This window comes from Rhinopithecus roxellana, chromosome 17 (genome assembly GCF_007565055.1).
Source record: "Rhinopithecus roxellana isolate Shanxi Qingling chromosome 17, ASM756505v1, whole genome shotgun sequence".
NCBI lineage: Eukaryota > Metazoa > Chordata > Mammalia > Primates > Cercopithecidae > Rhinopithecus > Rhinopithecus roxellana.
The window spans coordinates 22,681,878-22,707,318 of record NC_044565.1 but is presented as its reverse complement, the minus strand read 5'-3'; the positions used below and the strand labels follow the sequence as shown (position 1 = coordinate 22,707,318).

General features: G+C 42.5%; 1 protein-coding gene across 7 annotated transcripts in view; it reads left to right on the top strand.

The window, feature by feature from the left end:
• Positions 1-25,441, top strand: part of NFU1 (NFU1 iron-sulfur cluster scaffold) — a 47,804-nt gene that overhangs the window by 8,674 nt on the left and 13,689 nt on the right. For 6 of the 7 annotated variants that reach the window (XM_030921063.1, XM_030921068.1, XM_030921065.1 and 3 more), the window contains 3 exons: positions 5,030-5,165; positions 9,954-10,020; positions 14,669-14,783. In XM_030921063.1, coding sequence (XP_030776923.1) covers positions 5,030-5,165; positions 9,954-10,020; positions 14,669-14,783 — 318 coding nt within the window. The remainder of the gene's footprint in view (positions 1-5,029; positions 5,166-9,953; positions 10,021-14,668; positions 14,784-25,441) is intronic. The other variant, XM_030921069.1, reaches the window with a different exon arrangement.

The window sequence follows — 25,441 nt, the reverse complement described above, 5'->3', positions numbered from 1 at the left end:
CATATGTTTTGCCAAATTTAAACTCTTTCAAATTTAAAATAAAACTGTTGCTTTTTGATATTTTATTCTCTCTCCTAAAATAGGTGATATGAAAATTAGAACAGGAAGACTGACCTTAAATGTATTTTCCTATTACGCTTGGCAATGTTAGATAAGGATTAGCAATATGTACGGTGGCTAAGAAAGTGAGCACCTGCAAAATTGTCCAGCTTTGTATCCTGGCTCTGTCACTTAGTAGCTGAGTGACCTTTAGTCTCCTTACTATAAAACAAGATAAAAACAGTACCTCATTGAAAGGATGTAAGGATTAAATGATATAATATATGTAAAGTGCTTAGCACCCTGCCCAGCACATGATAGGCACTGAATAATTTTTTTTTTTTTTTTTTTTTTTTTTGAGACAGAGTCTCACTATGTCTCACAGGCTGGAGTGTGTGGTGACTGAATCTTGGCTCATTGCAGTTTCCCTCTCCCGGATTCAAGTGTTTCTCCTGCCTCAGCCTTCTGGGTAGCTGGGATTACAGGCGCATATCACCACGCCCGGCTAATTTTTGTATTTTTAGTAGAGACAGGGTTTTACCATGTTGACCAGGCTGTTCTCGAACTCCTGACCTCAGGTGATCTGCCTGTCTTGGCCTCTCAAAGTGCTGGGATTACAGGCATGAGCCACCGCGCCCAGGCACTGAATAAATTTTAATTGTTATATACGATTGTCAATCTATTTAAATATACTGCTGTAAGATGGAGGATTTATTTTTACTCAGAAGGTTCATTTTCCTTTTTTTTTTTTTCTGAGACAGAGTCTCACTCTGTTGCCCAGGCTGGAGTGTAATGGTGCAATCTTAGTTCACTGCAACCTCCACCTCCCAGGTTCAAGTGATTCTCCTGCCTCAGCCTCCCAAGTAGCTGGGACTACAGGCGCACGCTCCCATGCCTGGCTAACGTTTGTATTTATAGTAGAGACGAGTTTTCACCATGTTGGCCAGGCTGGTTTTAAACTCCTGACCTTGTGATCCACCTGCCTTGACTTCCCAGAGTGCTGAGATTACAGGCGTGAGCCACCGTGCGCGGCCTTTTTTTTTTTTTTGAGATGGAGTTTTGCTCTTTTTGCCCAGACTGGAGTGCAATGGTGCGATCCCAGTTAACTGCAACCTCTGCCTCCCAGGTTCAAGTGATTCTCCTGCCTCAGCCTCCTGAGTAGCTGGGATTACAGGCACTCGCCACCACACCCGGTTAATTTTGTATTTTTAGTAGAGATGGGGTTTCACCCTGTTGGCCAGGCTGGTCTAGAACTCCAGACCTCAGGTGATCTGCCCGCTTTGGCTCCCAAAGTGCTAGGATTATAGGCGTGAGCTATCACGCCCGGCCAGAAAATTCATTTTCTTTTCTTTTTTTTTTTTTTGAGACCTACTCTCTCTCTATTACTGGAGTAATAGAGTAATAGCACAATCTCGGCTCACTGCAACCCGGGTTCAAGTGATTCTCCTGCTTCAGCTTCCTGCGTAGTTGGGGTTATAGGCAGACACCTCCACGTCTGGCTCATTTTTGTATTTTTTTAGTAGAGACGGGGTTTCACCATGTTGGCCAGGCTGGTCTTGAACTCCTGACCTCGTGATCCACCCACCTTGGTCTCCCAAAGTGCTAGGATTCCACGCATGAGCCACTGCTCCCTGCCAGAAGGTTCATTTTCATAATGAATAATCAGGTCTGTTTAATAGTTTTAAAACTATTAAAACGCCAATACTGTCCTTTCGTCCTGCAAGCTGTTGTCATAATAGCAAGATAGGAAATTATAGATTGTGTTATCTCTTTATTGCTTTAGTGAATCAATTATCAATCTAATCATGGTCTTAGAAAAAAGATATTATAAGAAAAGAGTCGGCGGGCACAGTGGCTCATGCCTGTAATTCCAGCATTTTGGGAGGCCAAGGCGGGTGGATCACCTGAGGTCAGGAGTTCGAGATTAGCCTGGCCAACATGGTGAAACCTCGTCTCTACTAAAAATACAAAACTTAGCTGGGCATGGTGGTACATGCTGGTAATCTCAGCTGCTACTCAGGAGGCTGAGGCAGGAGAATTGCTTGAACCCGGGAGGCAGAGGTTGCAGTGAGCTGAGATCACGCCACTGCACTCCAGCCTGGGTGACAAAGTAAGACTCCATCTCAAAAAAGAAGAGTCTGTAAAGATATCTTTTAGGCCAGGCACAGTGGCTCACGCCTTTATTCCTAGCACTTTGGGAGGCCAAGGTGGGTGAATCACTTGAGACCAGGAGTTCGAGACCAGCCTGGCCAACATGGTGAAACCCCAGTTCTACAAAAAATTAACAAAAACTAGCTGGCTGTGGTGGTGCACACCTGTAGTTCCAGCTACTTGGGAAGCTGAGTCATGAGAATTGCTTGAATTCAGAAGGCAGAGGTTGTAGTGAGCCAAAATTGTGCCACTGCACTCTCGCTTGGGTACAATGTGAGACCTTGTCTCGAAACAAAAAAGATATATTTTAAATATCCCAGAAAGTAATTTGCATAGATTCTTGCTTGTGTTGTATTTTGTTATGTTACTTACTATGCCTCTGGGTCTTCATTTGTAAAATGGGAATAAGAATTCCTTCTTTACAGGGTTGTTAAAGGCATAAATGCATTTAAAGCACTTGGGCCAGGCACGGTGGCTCATGCCTGTAATCCCAACACTTTGGGAGGCTGAGGTAGGTGGATCACTTGGGGCGAGGAGTTTGAGACCAGCCTGGCCAACATGGTGAAACCCAGTTTAAAAAAAAAAAAAAAATTAGGCCAGGTGCAGTGGCTTACGCCTAGTAATCTCAGCACTTTGGGAGGCTGAGGCGGGTGGATCACCTGAGGTCAGGAGTTCAAGACCAGCTGGGCCAACATGGTGAAACCCTGTCTCTACTAAAAAATACAAAAATTAGCAAATTAGCTGGGCATGGTGGTTTGTGCCTGTAATCCCAGCTACTCAGGAGGCTGAGGCAGGAGAATCAGCTGAACCTCGGGGGGTGGAGGTTGCAGTGAGCCACGATTGTGCCACTCCACTCCAGCCTGGGCAAAAGAGCAAAACTCTGCCTCAAAAAAAATCATAATAATTAATTAAAAATAAATAAATAAAGCACTTGGCCCCAGAGCTGGACATGATGGCTTACACCTGTAATGTCAGCACTTTATTTTGGGAGACCAAGGTGGGAGGATCACTTGAGGCCAGGAGTTTGAGACCAGCCTGAGCAACATTAGGAGACTCCACCTCCACAAAAAAAATTTTTTAAAAAGCCTTTGGCCGGGCACGGTGGCTCACCTCTGTAATCCCAGCACTTTGGGAGGCTGAGGCGGGTGGATCACGAGGTCAGGAGCTCGAGACCATCCTGGCTAACATGGTGAAACCCCATCTCTACTAAAAATACAAAAAAAAATTAGCCAGGTATAGTGGTGGGCGCCTGTAGTTCCAGCTACTCAGGAGGCTGAGGCAGGAGAGTGGCGTGAACCCGGGAGGTGGAGCTTGCAGTAAGCCGAGATCGTGCACTCCAGCCTAGGCGACAGAGTGAGACTCCGCCTCAAAAAAAGAAAAAAAAAAACTGCCTTTGACTCTGTATTTGGCATATAATAAGCACACAATAAATATTTATTATTACTATTATGAATTGCTAACTTTATTGTCTTTAAAATAATGGTGGCACTTTGGAAAGAAGAGAATGTAGCATTTTACTGTATTAATGTCAGCAGTAAGTGATCTATGGTTATGATAGCCATTGGTACAAAGTCACCAAATAGAATATGTATAGGACTCCTGAATTATGAATATATGTAAGACTTAAGTGTAGACTATTTCTGTAATCTGTTTCATAACACAACTATTTAAATAATCAGAGTATTGGCTGGGCACAGCGCTCATGCTCTAATCCCAACACTTTGGAAGGCTGAGGTGGGAGGATCGTTTGAGTCCAGGAATTTGGGACCAGCCTGGGCAACAGTGTGAGACCCTGTCTCTACAAAAAAATACAAAAATTAATTAGGCGTGATGATGCACACCTGTAGTCCCAGCTGCTTTTGGGGCTTAAATGGGAGGATTGCTTGAGCCCAGGAATTTGAGGGTGTAGTGAACCGTGATTGTGCCACTGCACTCCAGCCTGGGCAACAGAGCAAGACCTTGTCTCAAAAAAAAAAAAAAAAAAAAACCAAAAAAACCCAGAAAACAAAAAACCAGAGATTAATAGAAAACTCTACATACTTAAATATATTGATATATTTCTTTTTTTTTTTTTTTGAGACGGAGTCTCACTCTGTCACCAGGCTGGAGTGCAGTGGCACAATCTCGGCTCACTGCAACCTCTGCCTCCCAGGTTCAAGCAATTCTCTGCCTCAGCCTCCCAAGTAGCTGGGATTGTAGGCGCCTGCCACCACACCTGGCTAATTTTTGTATTTTTAGTAGAGACAGCGTTTCACCATCTTGGCCAGGCCGGTCTTGAACTCCTGACCTCGTGATCCACCCGCCTCGGCCTCCCAATGTGCTGGGATTACAGGTGTGAGCAACTGTGGCCGGCTATATATATATATTTTTTTTCTGAGACGGAGTCTCGCTCTGTCGCCTAGGCTGGAGTGCAGTGGCCGGATCTCAGCTCACTGCAAGCTCCGCCTCCCGGGTTTACGCCATTCTCCTGCCTCAGCCTCCCGAGTAGCTGGGACTACAGGCGCCCGCCACCTCGCCCGGCTAGTTTTTTGTATTTTTTAGTAGAGACAGGGTTTCACCGTGTTAGCCAGGATGGTCTCGATCTCCTGACCTCGTGATCCGCCCGTCTCGGCCTCCCAAAGTGCTGGGATTACAGGCTTGAGCCACTGCACCCGGCCGGCTATATATTAATATATTTCTTTCTTATCTTTATAAATGCTTTGTCAGAGCAATAAAGTCTTGGGTTTTTCCCCAGTTTTTCTTATTTCTTCTGGTTCTGTGCAAATGAGCATGTCATAGTCCATAAACTTGTTAACTGTTTTTTTCTAGAATAACATTTTCTTCTTTTTCCTTTTTTTAGTGAGATACATGTTTATTCAAACACAGGATACTCCAAATCCCAACAGCTTAAAGTTTATACCAGGAAAACCAGTTCTTGAGACAAGGACCATGGATTTTCCCACCCCAGCTGCAGCATTTCGCTCCCCTCTGGCTAGGTATATTACTGTTTTCATTTGCTTTTACCAAGAAACATAAATAACTGACTTTGGGGTTAAGACAACTTTAACTATTGTATTTCTGTGTGCACTGCATTTTTTTTTTTAAGTGTAGAGAATAATTTCTTTTCAGATGAGAGATTTAAAAAAAAAAACAATAAGGCATGTTATAGTGACTCACACCTGTAATCCAAACACTTTGGGAGGCTGAAGTGGGAGGATTGCTTGAGTCCAGGAGTTTGAGACCAGCCGGGGCAACATAGCAAGATTCCATCTCTACTCCCCCCCATACACACACACACTCACACACACAGAGATCCCATCTCTACCACACACACACACACACACAAATTTAGCTGGGTGTGATGGTATGTACCTCTTGTCTTAGCTATGCGGGGGGCTGAGATGGGAGGATCGTTTGAGCCTGAGAGGTTGAGGCTGCAGTGAGCCATAATGGTGCCACTGTACTCCAGCCTGGGCAACAGAGTGAGACCCTGTCTCAAAAAAAACCCAGAAATGTTGAGGAGGCTGAGAGGTGGGGATCACTTGAGCTCAGGAGTTTGAGACCAGCTTGGGCAACATGGTGAAACCCTGTCTACAAAAAGTAGAAACATTAGCCAAGTGTGATGATACATGTCTGTAGTCCTAGCTACTAGGGAGACCGAGGTGGGAGGATCGCTTAAACCCAGGAGGTTAAGGAAACTATGAGCTGTGATGCCATGATTGTGCCACTACATTCCAGCCTAGGCATGAGAGTGAGACCCTGTCTCAGAAAAGAAAAATGAGAGTTGATATTAAAAAAATTTCTCCTGAAGAGCGATATATTTGAGAGACCTATAGCATGAATAAATAAAGACTTATGTTTTTACTTATGAAAAAATATTCATCAAATTGATAAATATGGTGAATTTCCATTTCAGATCTTAAAAATCTGATTTTTAAGAATAATGAGAACTTGCTTATTTTATTCATAAGGGTAGTTGAATTTGTAGTTCTTTCTAGATGGAATAATTTCTTTTTTTTTTTTTTTTTTTTTTTTTTTTTGAGACGGAGTCTCGCTCTGTCGCCCAGGCTGGAGTGCAGTGGCCGGATCTCAGCTCATTGCAAGCTCTGCCTCCCGAGTCCACGCCATTCTCCTGCCTCAGCCTCCCGAGTAGCTGGGACTACAGGCGCCGCCATCTCGCCCGGCTAATTTTTTGTATTTTTTAAGTGGAGACGGGGTTTCACTGTGTTAGCCAGGATGGTCTCGACCTCCTGACCTTGTGATCCGCCTGCCTCGGCCTCCCAAAGTGCTGGGATTACAGGCTTGAGCCACCGCGCCCGGCCAAGATGGAATAATTTCTAAAATACTCTATTCAGAACTATAAATGAAAACTAGTCAGTAGGGACAGTTTTAAAATTCACCAGATAAAGGCATGTTTAAACCAGCAGTCCCCCCTTATCTGTGGTTTCACTTTCCCCGGTTTCAGTTACCCAAGATCAGCTATAGTCTAAGTATTAAATGGAAAATTCCAGAAATAAACAATTCATCAGTTTTAAATTGTGCTGCTTTTCTGAGTAGCATGGTGAAATCTTGCTCTGTCCTCCCTAGGGCATAAATTATCCCTTTTCCAGTGTATCCATGTCATACACACTATCTGTCTGCCTGTGCCCTCCCCTCTGCTGACCCCCCCCCACTGCCCTCGCCACATCATTGGTCACTTAGTAGCCATCTCTTAAAGTAGTGATGCTGGCATATTGCTGTCGTATTGTTATAATTGTTCTATTTTATTATCAGTGGTTAATCTCTTACTGTGCCTAATTTATAAATTAAACTTTATCATAGATATATATGTATAGGAAAAAAACAGTACTTGCAGGGTTCAATACTACGTGTAGTTTCAGGGATCCACTGGGGCCATTGGAATGGATACCCCGGGGATAAGGGGGGACTACTGTATGTCAGAGATGATAAAGTACAGAGCTGGACGCGGGGGCTCACGCCTGTAATCCCAGCACTTTGGGAGACCGAGGTGGGCGGATCACGAGGTCAGGAGATCGAGACCATCCTGGCTAACACAGTGAAACCCCATCTCTACTAAAAATACCAAAAATTAGCCGGGTGTGGTGGCAGGCGCCTGTAGTCCTAGCTACTCGGAGACTGAGGCAGGAGAATGGCGTGAACCCAGGAGGCGGAGCTTGCAGTGAGCTGAGATTGCACCACTATACTCCAGCCTGGGCCACAGAGTGAGACTGTGTCTCAAGAAAAAAAAAAGCACAAATGATAAAATTGTTGGGATGAAGCTCTTTTTAACTGATAGAGAAGTTAATAATAAAGAATATTAGAGTCAGCATCAGTTGAAATTTTTGGGAACTGAAGCCTCAATCTGATTGCCAGGGATACTCGGAAAACAGAGCTTAGGTTGCTGTTTCTATACATACAGCCATTTTATATGTCTCATTTAAGGAACCTAGGATTTGCTAAGCTCTGGAATTGTTTTTAAAATTTATAATAAGTACTTTTTTAGGCCGGGCGCGGTGGCTCACGCCTGTAATCCCAGCACTTTGGGAGGCCGAGGTGGGCGGATCACAAGGTCAGGAGATCGAGACCATGGTGAAACCCCATCTCTACTAAAAATACAAAAAAAAATTAGCCTGGCGCGGTGGCGGGCGCCTGTAGTCCCAGCTACTCAGGAGGCCGAGGCAGGAGAATGGCGTGAACCCGGGAGGCGGGAGGCGGAGCTTGCAGTGAGCCGAGATCGCACCACTGCACTCCAGCCTGGGCGACAGAGCGAGACTCCGTCTCAAAAAAAAAAAAAAAAAAAAGTACTTTTTTTTTTTTACTTAAACATATCACTTCTCAGAATGTATCTTAGAGTGTTTGTTTTTCATATTTTATTTTTAATTTTTATTTATTTATTTATTGAGATAAGATTTCACTTTTGTTGCCCAGGCTGGTGTGTGATGGCATGATCTTGGCTCACTGCAACCTCCACCTTCTGGGTTCAAGCTATTCTCCTGCCTCAGCCTCCTAAGTAATTGGGACTATAGGCATGTGCCACCTTACCTGGCTAAATTTGGTGTTTTTTGTAGAGACTGGTTTTCATCATGTTGCCCAGGCTGGTCTCAGACTCCTGAGCTCAAGTGATCTGTCCTTCTTGGCTTCCAAAGTACTGGAATTACAGGCTGTTTTTCGTACTTTTTTGATATAAGTCACAGTAAAAAGAGACGGAGTCTTGCTCTGCCGCCCAGGCTGGAGTGCAGTGGCCGGCTCTCAGCTCACTGCAAGCTCCGCCTCCCGGGTTCACGCCATTCTCCTGTCTCAGCCTCCCGAGTAGCTGGGACTACAGGCGCCCGCCTCGTCGCCCGGCTAGTTTTTTGTATTTTTTAGTAGAGACGGGGTTTCACCGTATTAGCCAGGATGGTCTCGATCTCCTGACCTCATGATCCGCCCGTCTCAGCCTCCCAAAGTGCTGGGATTACAGGCTTGAGCCACCGCGCCCGGCCAGTAAAAAGTGTTTTACATCGTGTGTGTGTATGTGTGAGATACAAGGGTTTGATGGGATAGTTTTCACTCTTTTTTCACCCTTACAATAGATAATAGATTCTTAAATTTCCTTTCTTCATCTCTTTCTGTTGTTCTGTTTTATTTTATTAAATAAAACCCTGTCACTACATACATGATTCCATAACTCACTACTGGGTTACTACCCTAGAAGTTACTTGCACATGTGCCCAAGATATGTGCAGGGATGTATTTACTGTCATAGAAAGACATATGAGACATACAAGTGAAGAAAGCAACTTGCAGAACAGTGAGTCCAATATGATATTATGTATATGAAAGCAAAAACCACAGAACAACAAATGCACTGACAAAAGATCTGGAAGAATACACACGAAACTGATAACAGGATTTGGTAGGGGTGGTCTAGGGGCATTTAAATTTTATTGTTTGAAACATTTACATCAAGGATGAGTTCATATTTTGTATTAAAAATGTAAAAGTAAACAAGCCCCAATTAATTCAGTTATAGATTAGTTAGAGATTATTTCTGTCAGATGTTCAGTTGGCAAAATCTCTTTTCAAGGTAGTCTTTTGAAAATAGTCTGTTTAGGCCGGGTGTGCTGGCTCATGCCTATAATCCCAGCACTTTGGGAGGCCGAGGCGGGTAGATCAAGAGTTCAAGGCTAGCCTGGCCAACATGGTGAAACCCCATCTCTACTAAAAATACAAAAATTAGCTGGGTGTGGTGGCAGGTGCCTGTAATCCCAGCTACTTGGGAGGCTGAGGCAGGAAAATCACTTGAACCCAGGAGGTGGAGGTTGCAGTGAGCCACATCTTACCACTGCATTCCAGCCTGGGTGACAGAGGGTGACTGCATCTCGAAAGAAAAAAAAAAAAAAAGAAAATAGTCTGTTTAGTGCTTAGTACAGTGTCTGGCACTTAGTAGGTGTCAAATATTTGTTGAATGAATGATTGATAGTATAGATATAGCGGTCTATTCATTCACCAGGTGATGGACATTTCCATATTTTTCTGTATGTGTGGCTATTTTAAATTAAGCTGCTATAAAGATTTATGTACAAGTCTTTGTGGAGCATGTGTTTTTATTTCTTTTGGGTAAATAGTGGTGGGATTGCTAAATCATAGAGTAGGAATATAAAACAAAATTGGCCATGAGTTGATAATTGTTAAAGCTGCAAGAGATATGTGGAGAGTTTTTTACTTTTCTCTACTTTTGTGTATGTTTGAACTTTTCCATAATCAAGCATTTTAGTATCTCTTATTTTTTTCTTTTTTTGCAGGCAGTTATTTAGGATTGAAGGAGTAAAAAGTGTCTTCTTGGGACCAGATTTCATCACTGTCACAAAGGTAAACATAGGATTATATAAAATAAGACTCGAAATACTTTTCATTTTTTTTTGAGTCCAGTGCCTCTCTCTCCAACATTTCCATTTTTCTGTTCTTTAATTTTTATTTTTTATTTTTGAGACAGGGTCTTACTCTCTTGCCCTCTAAATGTCAGAAAAATCAAGCGAAATATGCTATGTTTTTCTTTTTCTTTTCTTTTCTTTTTTTTTTTTTTAAGACGAAGTCTTGCTCTTGTTCCCCAGGCTGCAGTGTGATGGTGCTCTTGGCTCACTGCCACCTCCGCCTCCCGGATTCAAGCGATTCTCCTGCCTTGGCCCCCCTGCCACCCCGAGTAGCTGGGATTGCAGGCACCTGCCACCATGCCCTGCTAATTTTTGTATTTTTAGTAGAGACAGAGTTTCGCCGTGTTGGCCAGGCTGGTCTAGAACTCCTCACCTCAGGTGATCACCCGCCTCAGCCTCCAGAGTACTGGGATTACAGGCGTGAGCCACCATGCCCAGCCAAAATATGCTGTGTTTTTCAACAGTCAAGGCGGTATCTGCTAGAAAGGCCTGTTCCATTTTTTATGACTACTAGATTAATGGGACATGAACTATTTAAATTTGAACTATGTATCCTTTTAAATCTGTTGATTGACATATATCCGCTGAACTTAAATAACTTGCCTGATAGTGTGTGAAAATTGCAAGTATTTATTAAACTACCTTTAAGCAATTTGAAAGGATTAGTCTGAGCTCTTTATGTCCTTAAAAGTGGACATACTGGGGGCCAGGCGCGGTGGCTCAATCCTGTAATCCCAGCACTTTGGGAGGCTGAGGCAGGTGGATCACGAGGTCAGGAGATCAAAACCATTCTGGCTAACACAGTGAAACCCCGTCTGTACTAAAAATACAAAAAAATTAGCCGGGTGTGGTGGTGGGTGCCTGTAGCCCCAGCTACTCAGGAGGCTGAGGCAGGAGAATGGTGTGAACCAGGGAGGCCGAGTTTGCAGTGAGCCGAGATCGGGCCATTGCACTCCAGCCTGGGTACAGAGTGAGACTCTGTCTCAAAAAAAAAATTAAAAAAAAAAAAGTGGACGTACTGGGTTAGTGACATGTTAAATCTAGTCATCTAGTCTAGTATTCTCTTGTAGCTATTTATTTATTTAGAGACAAAGTCTCACTCCATCACCCAGGTCAGAGTGCAGTGGCATGATCTAGGCTCACTGCAGCCTCAGCCTCTTGAGCTTAAGCAATCCTCTCACCTCAGCCTCCCTGGTAGCTGGGACTATACGTGCATACCACCATGTCCAACTAATTTTTGTATTTTTTGTAGAGATGGGATTTTGCCATGTTGCCCAGGCTGGTCTCAAATTTCTGAGCTCAAATAGTCTGCTCACCTTGGCTTCCCAAACTGCTGGGATTACAGGTGTGAACCGCCACATCCAGTCCCCCATTCTTCAGTTTTCTTTCTTCCATATTTTTTAAGGTGAAGAAGGTATAAGCATTTTTTTAATATATTCAATGTCAGATATGGCACTAGTGCTTTATATATGTTATCTAATTCCTACAACTAGTTATAAGTGGGAAATTATATATTTATTTTTAAAAGTTATTTAGTTCTTTTACATATAGCCTATGCCATATAAAATTTTTTATAGGTAAATTTTTTTTTGTTTTTTTTTTCCTATTTTTCTTTTTTCTTTTTCTTTTTTTTTTTTTTTTTTTTTTGAGGCGGAGTCTCGCTCTGTCGCCTAGGCTGGAGTGCAGTGGCCGGATCTCAGCTCACTGCAAGCTCTGCAAGCTCCGCCTTCCGGGTTACCGCCATTCTCCTGCCTCAGCCTCCCAAGTAGCTGGGACTACAGGCGCCCGCCACCTCATCCGGCTAGTTTTTTGTATTTTTAGTAGAGACGGGGTTTCACTGTGTTCGCCAGGATGGTCTCGATCTCCTGACCTTGTGATCCGCCCGTCTCGGCCTCCCAAAGTGCTGGGATTACAGGCTTGTGCCACCGCGCCCGGCCCCTATTTTTCTTGATTAGATTTAGTAAGTCATCTTTTAGCTCTCTCTTTTTTTTTTTTTTTTTTTTTTTTTGAGACGGAGTCTTGCTCTGTGGCCCAGGCTGGAGTGCAGTGGCCGGATCTCAGCTCACTGCAAGCTCCGCCTCCCGGGTTTACGCCATTCTCCTGCCTGAGCCTCCCGAGTAGCTGGGACTACAGGCGCCCGCCACCTCGCCCGGCTATTTTTTTGTATTTTTTAGTAGAGACGGGGTTTCACCGTGTTAGCCAGGATGGTCTTGATCTCCTGACCTCGTGATCCGCCCATCTCGGCCTCCCAAAGTGCTGGGATTACAGGCTTGAGCCACCGCGCCCGGCCAGCTCTCTTACTTTCATTATTTAGTTACCCTATTTGAAATTGCCCTAGCTCTGCAATTTTTTCTTAAGTGAAATGACGTAACCAATAGATAATATCTCAAGTTAGGGTATATGTTGATACTTATATATGTATGTGTGTGTGTATCTATCTATCTACACATCCATATAGATGGGATCTTGCTCTGTTTCCCAGGCTGGAATATAGTGGTGTGATCATGGGTCACTGCAACCACTAACTCCCAGGTTCAAGCAATCCTCCCAGCTCAGCTTCCTGAGTAGCTAGGACTATAGGTGCATGCCACCATGCCCAGCTAATTTTTTTTCTTTTTTTTTTTTTTTTAACTGTAGCGGCAGTGTCCTTCTATATTGCCCAGGCTGGTCTCGAACTCCTGGGCTTATGCAATCCTCCTGTCTCAGCCTCCCAAAATGTTGGGATTATAGGTATGAGCCACCACGTCTGCCCACGTTGGTATTTAATAGACGGAATACTGGATTTGTTTTGTTTTCTTTCAGTAACCTTTCTCATCATGGACTATCACATTTTACTGAATGTCTTCAGCAATCACCTGTTTCTACTTCTGATTTCCAGTTGATAATTAGATTTCTTTATGCATCATTTGTGGTTTTTTTTCTAAATGTATATGTATATTTGCAGCTTACATGCTGCCTTTTTTTCTCATTCAGACAACTTTAGGATGTTTTTTCTTATTTTTATTACCAATATTTTCCTATTTAGTAGAGTCTGCTATTTATTGAAGATCTGAGGTAACACTCTGATTTATTTTCCAAATGATTTATTACCTAGAACTAGTTTCCATTCCCAATCACTAAGATATTTCTCTAGTTTTACTTTTATAACCTTAGCAGCCCCCATTTATGTCACCTTTTATGTACTATCTCTATATTGTTTCTTTTTTCTTTTGAGACGGAGTCTCTGTCGCCCAGGCTGGAGGGCAGTGGCGCCATCTCGGCTCACTGCAACCTCTGGCTCCCAGGTTCAAGCGATTCTCCTTCCTCAGCCTCCCGAGTAGCTGGCATTACAGGCCTCTGCCACCACGCCTGGCTAATTTTTGTATTACTAGTAGAGATGGGGTTCCACCATGTTGGCCAGGCTGGTCTCAAACTCCTGACCTCGGGCGATCCACCTGCCTCAGCCTCCCAAAGTGCTGGGATTACAGGTGTGAGCCACCGTGCCCAGCCGAATTTCTTTCATACACTTTAAGTAATATATGTAAGTAAATTTTTTGAATAGTTGTAGGCTGTTCTGTATACTTGGTCAAGCAATTACATCATATTTTTTTAAGAGAATGGGTATCTCTTTATCATCCTCTTTAAAGACAGAAAATCCATTTAATATTTTGTCTTCACATCACAAAAAATGTCTTTTAATCATTTAAATCAAATTAAAACAATAGAAGTTTGATAAGTGAATGAATTAGTTAATGAATGGGGGAATCTTTAAGATTTTATCTTCTGAAATTCATTTAAACAGGACCCTTTAAGATGTGGAGGTAATATATATTCTCCAGAAGTGGTTGCCATTGCATAGGTATAGTGTGTATACAGGAAAAGATATTTTTTCTTTTCTTTTCCTTTCCTTTCCTTTCCTCTTTTCTTTTCTTATTTTTATCTCTTTTCTTTTCCCTTTCCCTTTTCCCTTCCCCTTCCCTTTGCCCGCCTGCTTGCCTTTCTTCTCCTTTCCTTTTTTCTGCTTCTTTTCTCTCTTTTTTCTTTCTTCCTTTCCATTTATTTATTATTTTTAAAAATATGAAAAGAGATGAAGTCTTACTGTGTTGCCCAGGCTAGTCTTGAACTCCTGGACTCAAGCTATCCTCCTGCCTCAGCTTCCCAAAATGTTGGGATTAGACATGAACTACGATACCTGGCCAGGAAAAGATTCTTAAGAGGTATAAGGGGGCCGGGCGCAGTGGCTCACGTCTGTAATCCCAGCACTTTGGGAGGCTGGGGTAGGCGGATCACAAGGTCAGGAGATCGAGACCATCCTGGCTAACATGGTGAAACCTCATCTCTACTAAAACTACAAAAAATTAGCCAGCTGTGGTGGCACACACCTGTAGTCCCAGCTACTTGGGATGCTGAGGCAGGAGAATTGCTCGAACGTAGGAGGCGGAGGTTGCAGTGAGCCAAGATCATGCCACTGCACTCCATCCAGTCTGAGCAACAGAGTGAGACTCCATCTCAAAAAAAAAAAAAAAAAAAAAGAGGTATAAGGTAGTGTTCTGTATGGGTCTTTGCCCTTGCCTGCAAATACAACATTTTCCTTTAAATGTTTATAGGAAAATGAAGATTTAGACTGGAATTTACTGAAACCAGATATTTATGCAACAATCATGGACTTCTTTGCATCTGGCTTACCCCTAGTTACTGAGGAAACACCTTCAGGAGAAGCAGGTAACATATTGTATTGAGTAATTAAAATTTGTCCTCTTTTTAGACTTTTCTATTTTCTTCACATTTACCTTGATTTTAGAAGTCATAGGAACCTGGAATTCTATCAATTAATATATTTAGCTCTGCAAATTTATGTATCATTTTGAAAACTTGTGTATAAATTGGCATTACTGTATAAACCCAAAATTTTCAATTATAAAAATTTTCTTTTTTTTTTTTTTTTTTGAGATGGAGTCTCACTCTGCCGCCCAGGCTGGAGTGCAGTGGCCGGATCTCAGCTCACTGCAAGCTCCGCCTCCTGGGTTTACGCCATTCTCCTGCCTCAGCCTCTCGAGTAGCTGGGACTACAGGCGCACGCCACGTCGCCCGGCTAGTTTTTTATATTTTTTTTTTAGTGAAGGGGTGGCCTGCCCCTCCACACTTGTGGGTATTTCTCGTTAGGTGGAAACGAAAGACTTGAGAAAAGGAATAAAACACAGAGACAAAGTGTAGAGAAAGAAAAGCGGGGCCCAGGGGACCGGCGCTCAGCTTACAGAGGACCCACGCGGCACCGGCCTCTGAGTTCCCTTAGTATTTATTGAGAATTATCGTAGTCATTAAAAGGATAAGGGAGTGGCTGGACAATAGGATTATTGTAGGGAGGAAATCGGCAGTAAGACATATGAAAAAATCCTTGTAATATGAATAAGTTTAAAGGAAAATGCTGTGCCTTGAGATGTATATGCGACATCTCCATAAACCTTTTAGCAGTATTGCTCCAGCAAGTCCCACCTTACTCCTAAAGGCGGTTTCTCCTCACTCAGTAAACAAGGCACACAATGGGTATTACCCGGAGATGTTCCATTGCCCAGGGAGGGGCAGGAGACAAATGTTTTTCTCTTTCTTGAGATTTAAGTGAATGGTGATGACTTTTAACCACAAGCAGCCTTTAGGCACTTGTTTGACAAAGCACATTCTGCACAGCCCAAAATCCTTTTAACCTTAAATCACCTTCGCACATGTCTCTTGCAAGGACAAAGTTGAAGGTAAGGTCACAGATTAACAGCATCTCAAATACAGAACTAAATGGAGTCTTTTATGTCTACTTCTTTCTATATAGACACAGTAAAAGGCTGATCTCTCTTTCTTTTCCCCACATTTAGTAGAGACGGGGTTTCACCATGTTAGCCAGGATGGTCTCGATCTCCTGACCTCGTGATCCGCCCGTCTCGGCCTCCCAAAGTGCTGGGATTACAGGCTTGAGCCACCACGCCCGGCCAAAAATTTTCAAACATGCAGAAAATAATATCATGCTCACCAATTTGCCCTCCACTCATATCTAACAAATGTTAATTAAGTTACAGAATGGGCTTTTGGGAAAAACAAAACAAATGTTATCTTTTGCCACAGTTGCTTTAGACTCATTTAAAATAAAATATCAGCCGGGTGCGGTGGCTCAAGCCTGTAATCCCAGCACTTTGGGAGGCCGAGACGGGCGGATCACGAGGTCAGGAGATCGAGACCATCCTGGCTAACACGGTGAAACCCCATCTCTACTAAAAAATACAAAAACTAGCCGGGCGAGGTGGTGGCGCCTGTAGTCCCAGCTACTCGGGAGGCTGAGGCAGGAGAATGGCAGGAACCCGGGAGGCGGAGCTTGCAGTGAGCTGAGATCCGGCCACTGCACTCCAGCCTGGGTGACAGAGCAAGACTCCGTCTCAAAAAAAAAAAAATAATAAAAAATAAATAAAATAAAATAAAATAAAATATTAAACGTACAGTGTCAGATTCTAGAGCATAAAGTAAATAAAAAAAGAAACAGCTAAAACCGCTATACCCCCATCCCTTTTCCCTTTCTAGTTCCAGAGATATGTGAAACTTGGTTTGTTTTATACTATACATGTAAGTCTCTGCAGGGAATATGTAGTATTAGTTTTTGTTCTTAAGTTTTAAATATCTGTTTGTTTGTTTTTTTTTAAAGAGACAGACTCTCACTCTGTCACCCAGGTTGGAGTGCAGTGACGCGATCTCTGCTCACTGCAACCTCCACCTCCCAGGTTCAAGTGTTTCTCATGCCTCAGCCTCCCAAGTAGCTGGGATTACAGGTGTGCACCACCACATCCAGCTAATTTTTGTATTTTTAGTAGAGATGGTTTCATCATGTTTGTCAGACTGGTCTTGAACTCCTGACCTCAGGTGTTCTGCCAGACTCGACCTTTCAAAATGCTGGGATTACAGGCGTGAACCACTGTGCCCAACCTTAAATATCTTGTGTTATACTTTCTAATTGCCTTTTTTACTAAGTATGATATTTTTGAAATATATCCATTTCAAAAAATATAGTTCTAGTTTACTCATTTTACGTGCTGGATAGTATTTCATTATAGGAATAAGGTATAGTTAATTTGTTATGTTCAAGTAAAGTTTTGTACTAATTTTTTATTGAAAACATTGCTGTAGTGGGCATCCTTATGCAAGTCTGTTTGTGAATATGTGAGAGCTTCTTTATTTGTTTGTTTGTTTATTTTTATTTATTTTTGGAGATGGAGTCTTGCTCTGTTGCCCAGGCTGGAGTGCAGTGGCATGATCTCAGCTCACTGCAACCTCTGCCTCCCGAGTTCAAGCGATTCTCCTGCCTCAGCCTCCCAAGTAGCTGGGATTACAGGCGCCCACCACCATGCCTGGCTAATTTTTGTATTTTTAGTAGAGATGGAGTTTCATCATGTTGGCCAGGCTGGTCTCGAACTCTGGACCTCGTAATTCGCCTGCCTCGGCCTCCCAAAGTGCTGGGATTACAGGCATGAGCCACTGAGCCCGGCCTTATTTTTATTTATTTTTGAGACAGAGTCTTGCTCTGTCATCCACACTGGAGTGCAGTGGCGTGATCTCAGCTCATTGTAGCCTCCGCTTCCCAGGTTCAAGCAATTCTCCTGCCTTAGCCTCCTGAGTGGCTGGGATTACAGGCATGCACCTTCATGCCCAGCTAATTTTTGTATTTTTAGTAGAAACGGGGTTTTGCCACATTGGCCAGGCTGACCCCAAACTCCTGACCTTGGGTGGATCCACCCGCCTTGACCTTCCAAAGTACTGGGATTACAGGCATGAACCACCGTGCCTGGCTGAGAGCTTCTTTAGGCTATGTTCCTAAAAGTGGAATTGCTATATCATAAGTTGATCTAATTAAGTGCACATTAGCAGTATATTGTAAGAATTTCAATGTTCTTACATCTTTGATCTTTGTCATCATTTAGTGTCTCTTTTTCTTTTTCTTTTTCTTTTTTAACCTGTATGTTGGGTATACAATGGTATCTTGTTTTCTGTTGTTGTTGTTTTCTTTTTTTTTTTTTTTTTGAGACAGAGTTTCACACTTCTTGTCCAGGCTGGAGTGCTGCAGTGGTGCGATCTCGGCTTACCACAACCTCCACCTCCCGGGTTCAAGCGATTCTCCTGCCTCAGCCTCCCGAATAGCTGGGATTATAGGTACCTGCCACCATGCGCAACTAATTTTTCTATTTTTAGCAGAGACGGGGTTTCACCATGTTGGCCAGGCTGGTCTCGAACTCCTGACCTCGTGATCCATTTTCCTCAGCCTCCCAAAGTGCTGGGATTACGGGCATGAGCCACTGCGCCTAGCCAGTATCTTGTTATAATTGCATTTCCTTGATTAATACTGAGTGTGACGAGTTTCATATGTTTATTGGCCATTTACTTTTCTTGTCAGTAAATTTTCTATTTTTATCTTTTCTACTTAAAAACAAAATTGAGTCACGTGTCTTTTTATTTTTGGAGACAGTGACCTGCTGTGTCACCCAAGGTGGAGTGCAGTGGCATGATCATGGCTCACTACATCCTCAGCTTTCCAGGCTTAAGCAATCTTCCTGCCTCCATCTTCCAAGTAGCTGGGATTATAGGCTCCTGCCACCATGCCTGTTTAATGTTTTTATTTTTAAAATTTTTTGGCCAGGTATGGTGGCTCACGCCTGTAATCCCAGCACTTTGGGAGGCCGAGGTGGGTGGATCATGAGGTCAGGAGTTCGAGGCAAGCTTGACCAACATGGTGAAACCCCATCTCTACTAAGAATACAAAAATTAGCCAGGCATGGTGCCTGTGCCTGTAATCCCAGCTACTCAGGAGGCTGGGGCAGGAGAATTGCTTGAATCTGGGAGGTGGAGGTTACACTGAGCCGAGATCATGCCACTGCACTCCAGCCTGGGCGACAGGGTGAGACTCCATCTCAAAAAAAAAAAAAAATTAAAAAAAAATAAATCAATAAATAAAATTTTTTGTAGAGGCCTGGCACAGTGGCTCACGCCTATAATCCCAGCACTTCGGGAGGCCAAGGTGGGCAGATCACGAGGTTAAGAGATTGAGACTATCCTAGCCAACATGGTAAAACCCCATCTCTGCTAAAAATACAAAAATCTGCTGGGCATGGTGGCACATGCCTGTAGTCCCAACTACTTGGGAGGCTGAGGCAGGAGAATCGCTTGAACTCGGGAGGCAGAGGTTCCAGTGAGCTGAGATCACGCCACTGCACTCCAGCCTGGTGACAGAGCAAGACTCCATCCCCCCCCCCAAAATTTTTTTTTTTTGTGGAGATGAGATCTTATTATGTTGCCCAGGCTGGTCTCAAATTCCTGGCCTCAAGTGATCCTCCTGCTTCAGCATCTCAAAGTACTGAGATTATAAGCATGAACCACCGCCACCTGGCCCATATGTATTTTTTATATTTATTTAAGCAGGTTTTTAAAAAATATTCTGGGCTGGACACTATGCTCCACACCTGTGATCTCAGCACTTGGGGAAGTGAAGGCAGCAGATTGTGAGCTCAGAAACTTGAGACTAGCCTGGGCAATGTGGTGAAACCCTGTCTTTACAAAAAAACCCAAAAATTAGCTGGGCATGGTGATGCGTGCATGTAGTCCCTCCTACTTGACAAGCTGAGGTGGGAAGATCGCTTGAGCCCAGGAGGCTGAGACTGCAGTGAGCCATGTTCACTTCAGTACACTCCATCTTGTTTGATAGAACTAGGCCACATCTCTTAAAAAAAAAAAAAAAAAGTCTCATTCTCTCTGTATATATATAAATATTCTGAATATTAATTCTTTGTTAGGTATTTTCTTAGCAAATGATATCTCCCTAACTGTGACTTAACTTTTCATTTTGTTTACGATGTCTTTTGTCATACAGAAAATTTTCATTTTAATGTGGTTACATTTGTTCATCTTTTTCCTTTGTGGTTTGTGCCTTTTGTACCTTGTTTTAGTAAGTTATTTAGTGTAAAGCACTTGGAAGAGTGACTATACATAAAGCTCCATAAGTATTTGCTGATACTGTTGTATTTGTTGTCGATGAAGTTTTTCCTTTCTCCAGTATCACAAAGATATTGTCATATGTGTATTTTTGTTTTTTAAAGTTTTATTTTTTATACTTACATATTTAATCACTGTGGGATTTGTTTTTCTGTATAGTTTAAAATATAATTTCATCTTTTTCTACATAGCTAATCAAGTATCCCAGTCTTTCCTCATGAATTTATAATATTATACATGGGTCTTTTTCTAAGATGTTTTTTGTACCTGTGGTCTTTTTACCCCTCTTCCTGTTTTAATAACATACAGAGTTTTAATTACAGTATCTCTGTAACAGTTAGCATAGTATATGATAATATCTGGAAAAAAGAGTTCCTCAATTAAAAAAAACTTTCTGGTGGTCTGGTCACTTTATTTTTCCTTGTAAATTTATTGATCATCTTGTAAAGTCTCTGAAAAACCATGTCAAGAGCTTGGTTGAAGTTTCATTAAATTTATAGATTAAATTTGGGAGAATTAACATTTCTTCAACATTGATGTTTTTTCATCCCCAAATTTTCCCATTTACTTGAGACTTATGTTCTTTTCTTGGTATGAGCTCATGTTAGTTCTAGGTACCATATAGGTTTTGTTGTCATAAACGTTATTTTGTTTAGTAAGCACTTAGATATACTGATTACGATATTTCAGGCACAATTCTAAGCACTTTACAAGTATAAACTCACTTGATTCTTAAAATAACCTTATGTGATAGGAACTGTTACCACATTTAACACATGAGAAAACTGAGGCATTGAATGGTTGAATAATTTGCTCAAGGTCACACAGGTAGTAAGTGGCAGAGATAGATATGAACTTTGGGCAATCTGGCTCCAGCGTTAATGCTTTTAACCACTACCATGCTGCCTGTATCTGCTTTTTGGTTTTTTTTTGAGACAGGGTCTTGCTTTGTTGCCTAGGCTGGAGAATGATCGTGTGATCTCGGCTCACTGCAACCTCCGCCTCCCAGGTTCAAGCGATTCTCCTGCCTCAGCCTCCTGAGCAGCTGGGATTATAGGCGCCCACCACCACGCCCGACTGATTTTTGTATTTTTAGTAGAGATGGGTTTCGCCATGTTGGCCAGGCTGCTCTCGTGCTCCTGACCTCAGGTGATCCGCCTGCCTTGGCCTGCCGAAGTGCTGGGATTATGGGCAGGAACCACCTCACTCAGCCCTGTATGTTTTAAAATAATGTTTTCTAATTTCGGGTGTTGGATATAGGAATATTGTTGATTTTTGTATATTGATCTTGTATCTGTCAAGGTTAGCACTCATTAGTTCTAGTAGTTCATCAATGTTAATAAGCATTGACTACAAAAACATTTATATGTGCATACACACATATATACACTGCTATAGTTTCTATGTTTGTCCCCTCCAAATCTCATGCCAAAATTTGATCCCCAGTGTTGGAGGTGGAGTCTAATGGGAGGTGAGTGGCTCATGGAGATGGATCCCTCAATAGTAGATGAATGCCCTCTGGAAAAGCCGGGGGTAGGAGGGGAGGGGAGTGAGTTCTTACTCTATTACTTCTTTTGAGAGCTGAGTGCTAAGAAGAGTCCCACTAAGACCATCTTCTTCCTGTCTCACCATGTGATCTCTGCATGGGCCAGCTCCCCTTCTTCTTCTATAAGGGGAAGCAGCTTGAGGCCCTCACCAGATGCCAAGTCTTCAGCTTTTCTAGACATCAGAATCAACCAAATAAACATTTTTTTCTTTATAAATTACACAGTCTCAGGTATTCCTTTATAGCAACACTAAGTAGACTATGACATGCAGAAACATTTGTGTAATTATCTTTAGGTGATACAGGTATATTTTTAGATATATATCTTAAGAGTCTTAGAGATACGCACAAGGCAACATGTAGAAACATGTTCACTGAAATATTTTTTAACTATACCAGCAGTTAAAAGGAATGAACTAGACTGGGAGATACCAACATAGAAACATAAAAAAGGAAATATTAAGTGAAAAAGGAAAATTCAAATGTATGTACATTTATAAATGTACCATTTGTGAAAATTTTTAGTACTACATGAAACAGTTACATGTGTTCTTTATGGATCCATATGTAGACCTTATAACTTTTTTAGAGTAATTTGACTATATCTACTAACATTAAAAATGCACAAGCTAGGCCAGGCGCGGTGGCCCACGCCTGTAATCCCAGCACTTTGGGAGGCCAAGGCGGGTGGATCACCTGAGGTCAGGAGTTTGAGACCAGCCTTCCAACATTGCGTAACCCCCTAAAAAATACAAAAACTTAGCCAGGTGTGGTAGCAGGTACCTGTAATCCTAACTACTTAGGAGGCTGAGGCAGGAGAATTGCTTGAACCTGTGAGGCCGAAGTTGCATTGAGCTGAGGTTTTGCCATTGCACTGCAGCCTGGGCAAAAAGAGTAAAACTCTGTCAAAAAAAAAAAAAAGCAAAAAAAAAAAAAGCACAAGCCTGTTTACCCAAATATCCCACCAGTAGAAGTTTATCTCATAAATATAATTGCAAAAGTACATTGATGTATCTATGTGTGTGTGTGTGTATATAAATATATATATATATATATGTATATATGTATATGTATGTATTTTTTTTTTTTTTTTGAGACAGAGTTTCACTCTTTCACCCAGGCTGGAGTGCAGTGGCGTGAACTCAGCTCATTGCAACCTCCGACTCCCGGGTTCAAGTGACTCTCCTGCCTCAGCCTCTGGAGTAGCTGGGATTATAGGCACCCGCAACCACTCCCGGCTAATTTTTGTATATTTAGTAGAGACGAGATTTCACCATGTTGGCCAGGCTGGTCTTGAACTCTAGACCTCAAGTGATCTGCCCACCTTGGCCTCCCAAAGTGCTGGGATTACAGGTGTAAGCCACTGAGCGCGGCCTTTTGATATATATTTATATAAGCAAGTATGTTGCAGGATTGTTAGAAATAGCAGCAAACTATGTAAACAACTGAAATAATGAAGACTGTGGCCAAAGACAAATCTTTTTTTTTTTTTTTTTTTTTTTGAGACGGAGTCTCGCTCTGTGGCCCGGGCTGGAGTGCAGTGGCCGGATCTCAGCTCACTGCAAGCTCTGCCTCCCGGGTTTACACCATTCTCCTGCCTCAGCCTCCCGAGTAGCTGGGACTACAGGCAACCGCCACCTCGCCCGGCTAGTTTTTTGTATTTTTTAGTAGAGACGGGGTTTCACCGTGTTAGCCAGGATGGTCTCGATCTCCTGACCTCGTGATCCGCCCGCCTCGGCCTCCCAAAGTGCTGGGATTACAGGCTTGAGCCACCGTGCCCGGCCAAGACAAATCTATATAAAAGTTACTGTGTACCTATTTTAAATATTGAGGCATATTTGTATATGCCAATGGGGAATGCCCTTCAAGATATATTACATAGAAAAGAGCAAGATATATAATAGTATGTATAGTATGATCTCATTTGTGTTAATTTATACATGTAAATGTAGACACATGCTGGGAAGATATAAACCTAACTCATGATAGTGATTGTCTACGGAAGGGATGGAAGGGATGGTGGGGAAGTGGAATTTAGTAAACCTAAATTTAGTAAATTTAGATTTAGTAAATCTAGTAAACCTAGATTAGTAAAACTGATCTAAGACAGTTTTAGCTTTTGTGCTTTTTTCCCCCAACAAATTTATTTTTATTTATTTATTTATTTATTTATTTATTTATTTATTTATTTGAGGTGGAGTCTCACTCTGTTGCCCAGGCTGGAGTGCAGTGGTGCAATCTCAGCTCACTGCAACTTCCACCTCCTGGGTTCAAGCAATTCTCCTGCCTCAGCCTCCCAAGTTGCTGGGATTATAGGCGTGTGCCACCACATCCAGCTACTTTTCGTATTTTTAGTAGAAACAGGGTTTCACTATGTTGGCCAGTCTGGTCTCGAACTCCTGACCTCAGGTGGTCTGCCTGCCTCAGCCTCCCAAAGTGCTGGGATTATAGGCGGGAACCACCTTTTGTGTGTTTTCTTTTCCTTTTAAATTTTTCTTTTCTTTTTTTTTTTTTTTGTTTGAGATAGAGTCTTGCTCTGTCAGCCAGGCTAGAAGACAGTGGTGCAATCTTAGCTCACTGCAATCTCTGCCATCTGGGTTCAAGTGATTCTCGTGTCAGCCTCCCGAGTAGCTGGGATGACAAGCACCCACCACCACACCTGGCTGATTTTTGTATTTTTAGTAAAGACAGGGTTTTGCCATATTGGCCAGGCTGGTCTGGAACTCCTGACCTCAAGTGATGTGCCTACCTCAGCCTCCCAAAGTGCTGGGATTACAGGCATAAGCCATGTTTTATTTCTTTTCTTAAAAAACTCAATATAATTTAATTTTAGGGGTTGCTAGAATCTAGTGTTTGTTATAATGTGATATGAAATCTCTACATTTTTGGTTTTCTCAAAGGCTAACTTTTTGCTCAGAAGATGTGTAGAACATTTCAGAGGCCAGGCATGGCTCATGCCTGGAATCTCAGTACTTTGGGGGACCGAGGCAGTAGGATCATTTGAGCCCAGGGGTTGAAGATCATCTTGGGTAACTGGATTAGTCTGTTCTCACACTGCTGATAAAGACATACCTGAGACTGGGTAATTTATAAAGGAAAGAGGTTTAATTGACTCACAGTTCAGCATAGCTGGGGAGGCCTTAGGAAAGTTACAATCATGGTGGAAGGGGAAGCAAACATGTGAGTCTTCATGTGGTGGCAACAAAGAGAAGTGCCAAGCAAAAGGGAGAAAAATTCCTTATAAAACCATCAGATCTCGTGAGAACTCACTCACTATCACGAGAACAGCATGAGGGTAACCATCCCCATGATTCAATTACCTCCTACCAGCTCCCTCCCACAACACATAGGGATTATGGGAACTACAGTTCAAGATGAGATTTGACTGGGGACACAGCCAAACCATATCAGCAACATGGCGAGACCCCATCTCTACAGAAAATAAAAAAAATTGTGTGGGTGTGGTGGCTCACACCTGTGGTCCCAGACTACTTGGGAGACTGAGGCAGGACTGCTTGAGCCCAGGAGGTTGAGGCTGCAGTGAGCTGTGATCACACCACTGCACTCCTGACAGGGCAACAGAGTGAAACGCTGTCTCAAGAAGAAAAAAAAAAAATTGCAGAAATTACCAGAAGGCTTACATCTATATTTAGTATGGTTGGCATTTTGAAAACCAGTAAGTTGAGAAACTGAAGATGTAACTTAACTTGCAAAGTAGGTGTGCCTTTTTGTCTCAAAGTTTCCATCAAAATTCAGTTTCTTTTCTCTGATACTTTCAGTCCTTGAGAACAGAGAACATCTGCGTATTTACTGGCTTAAA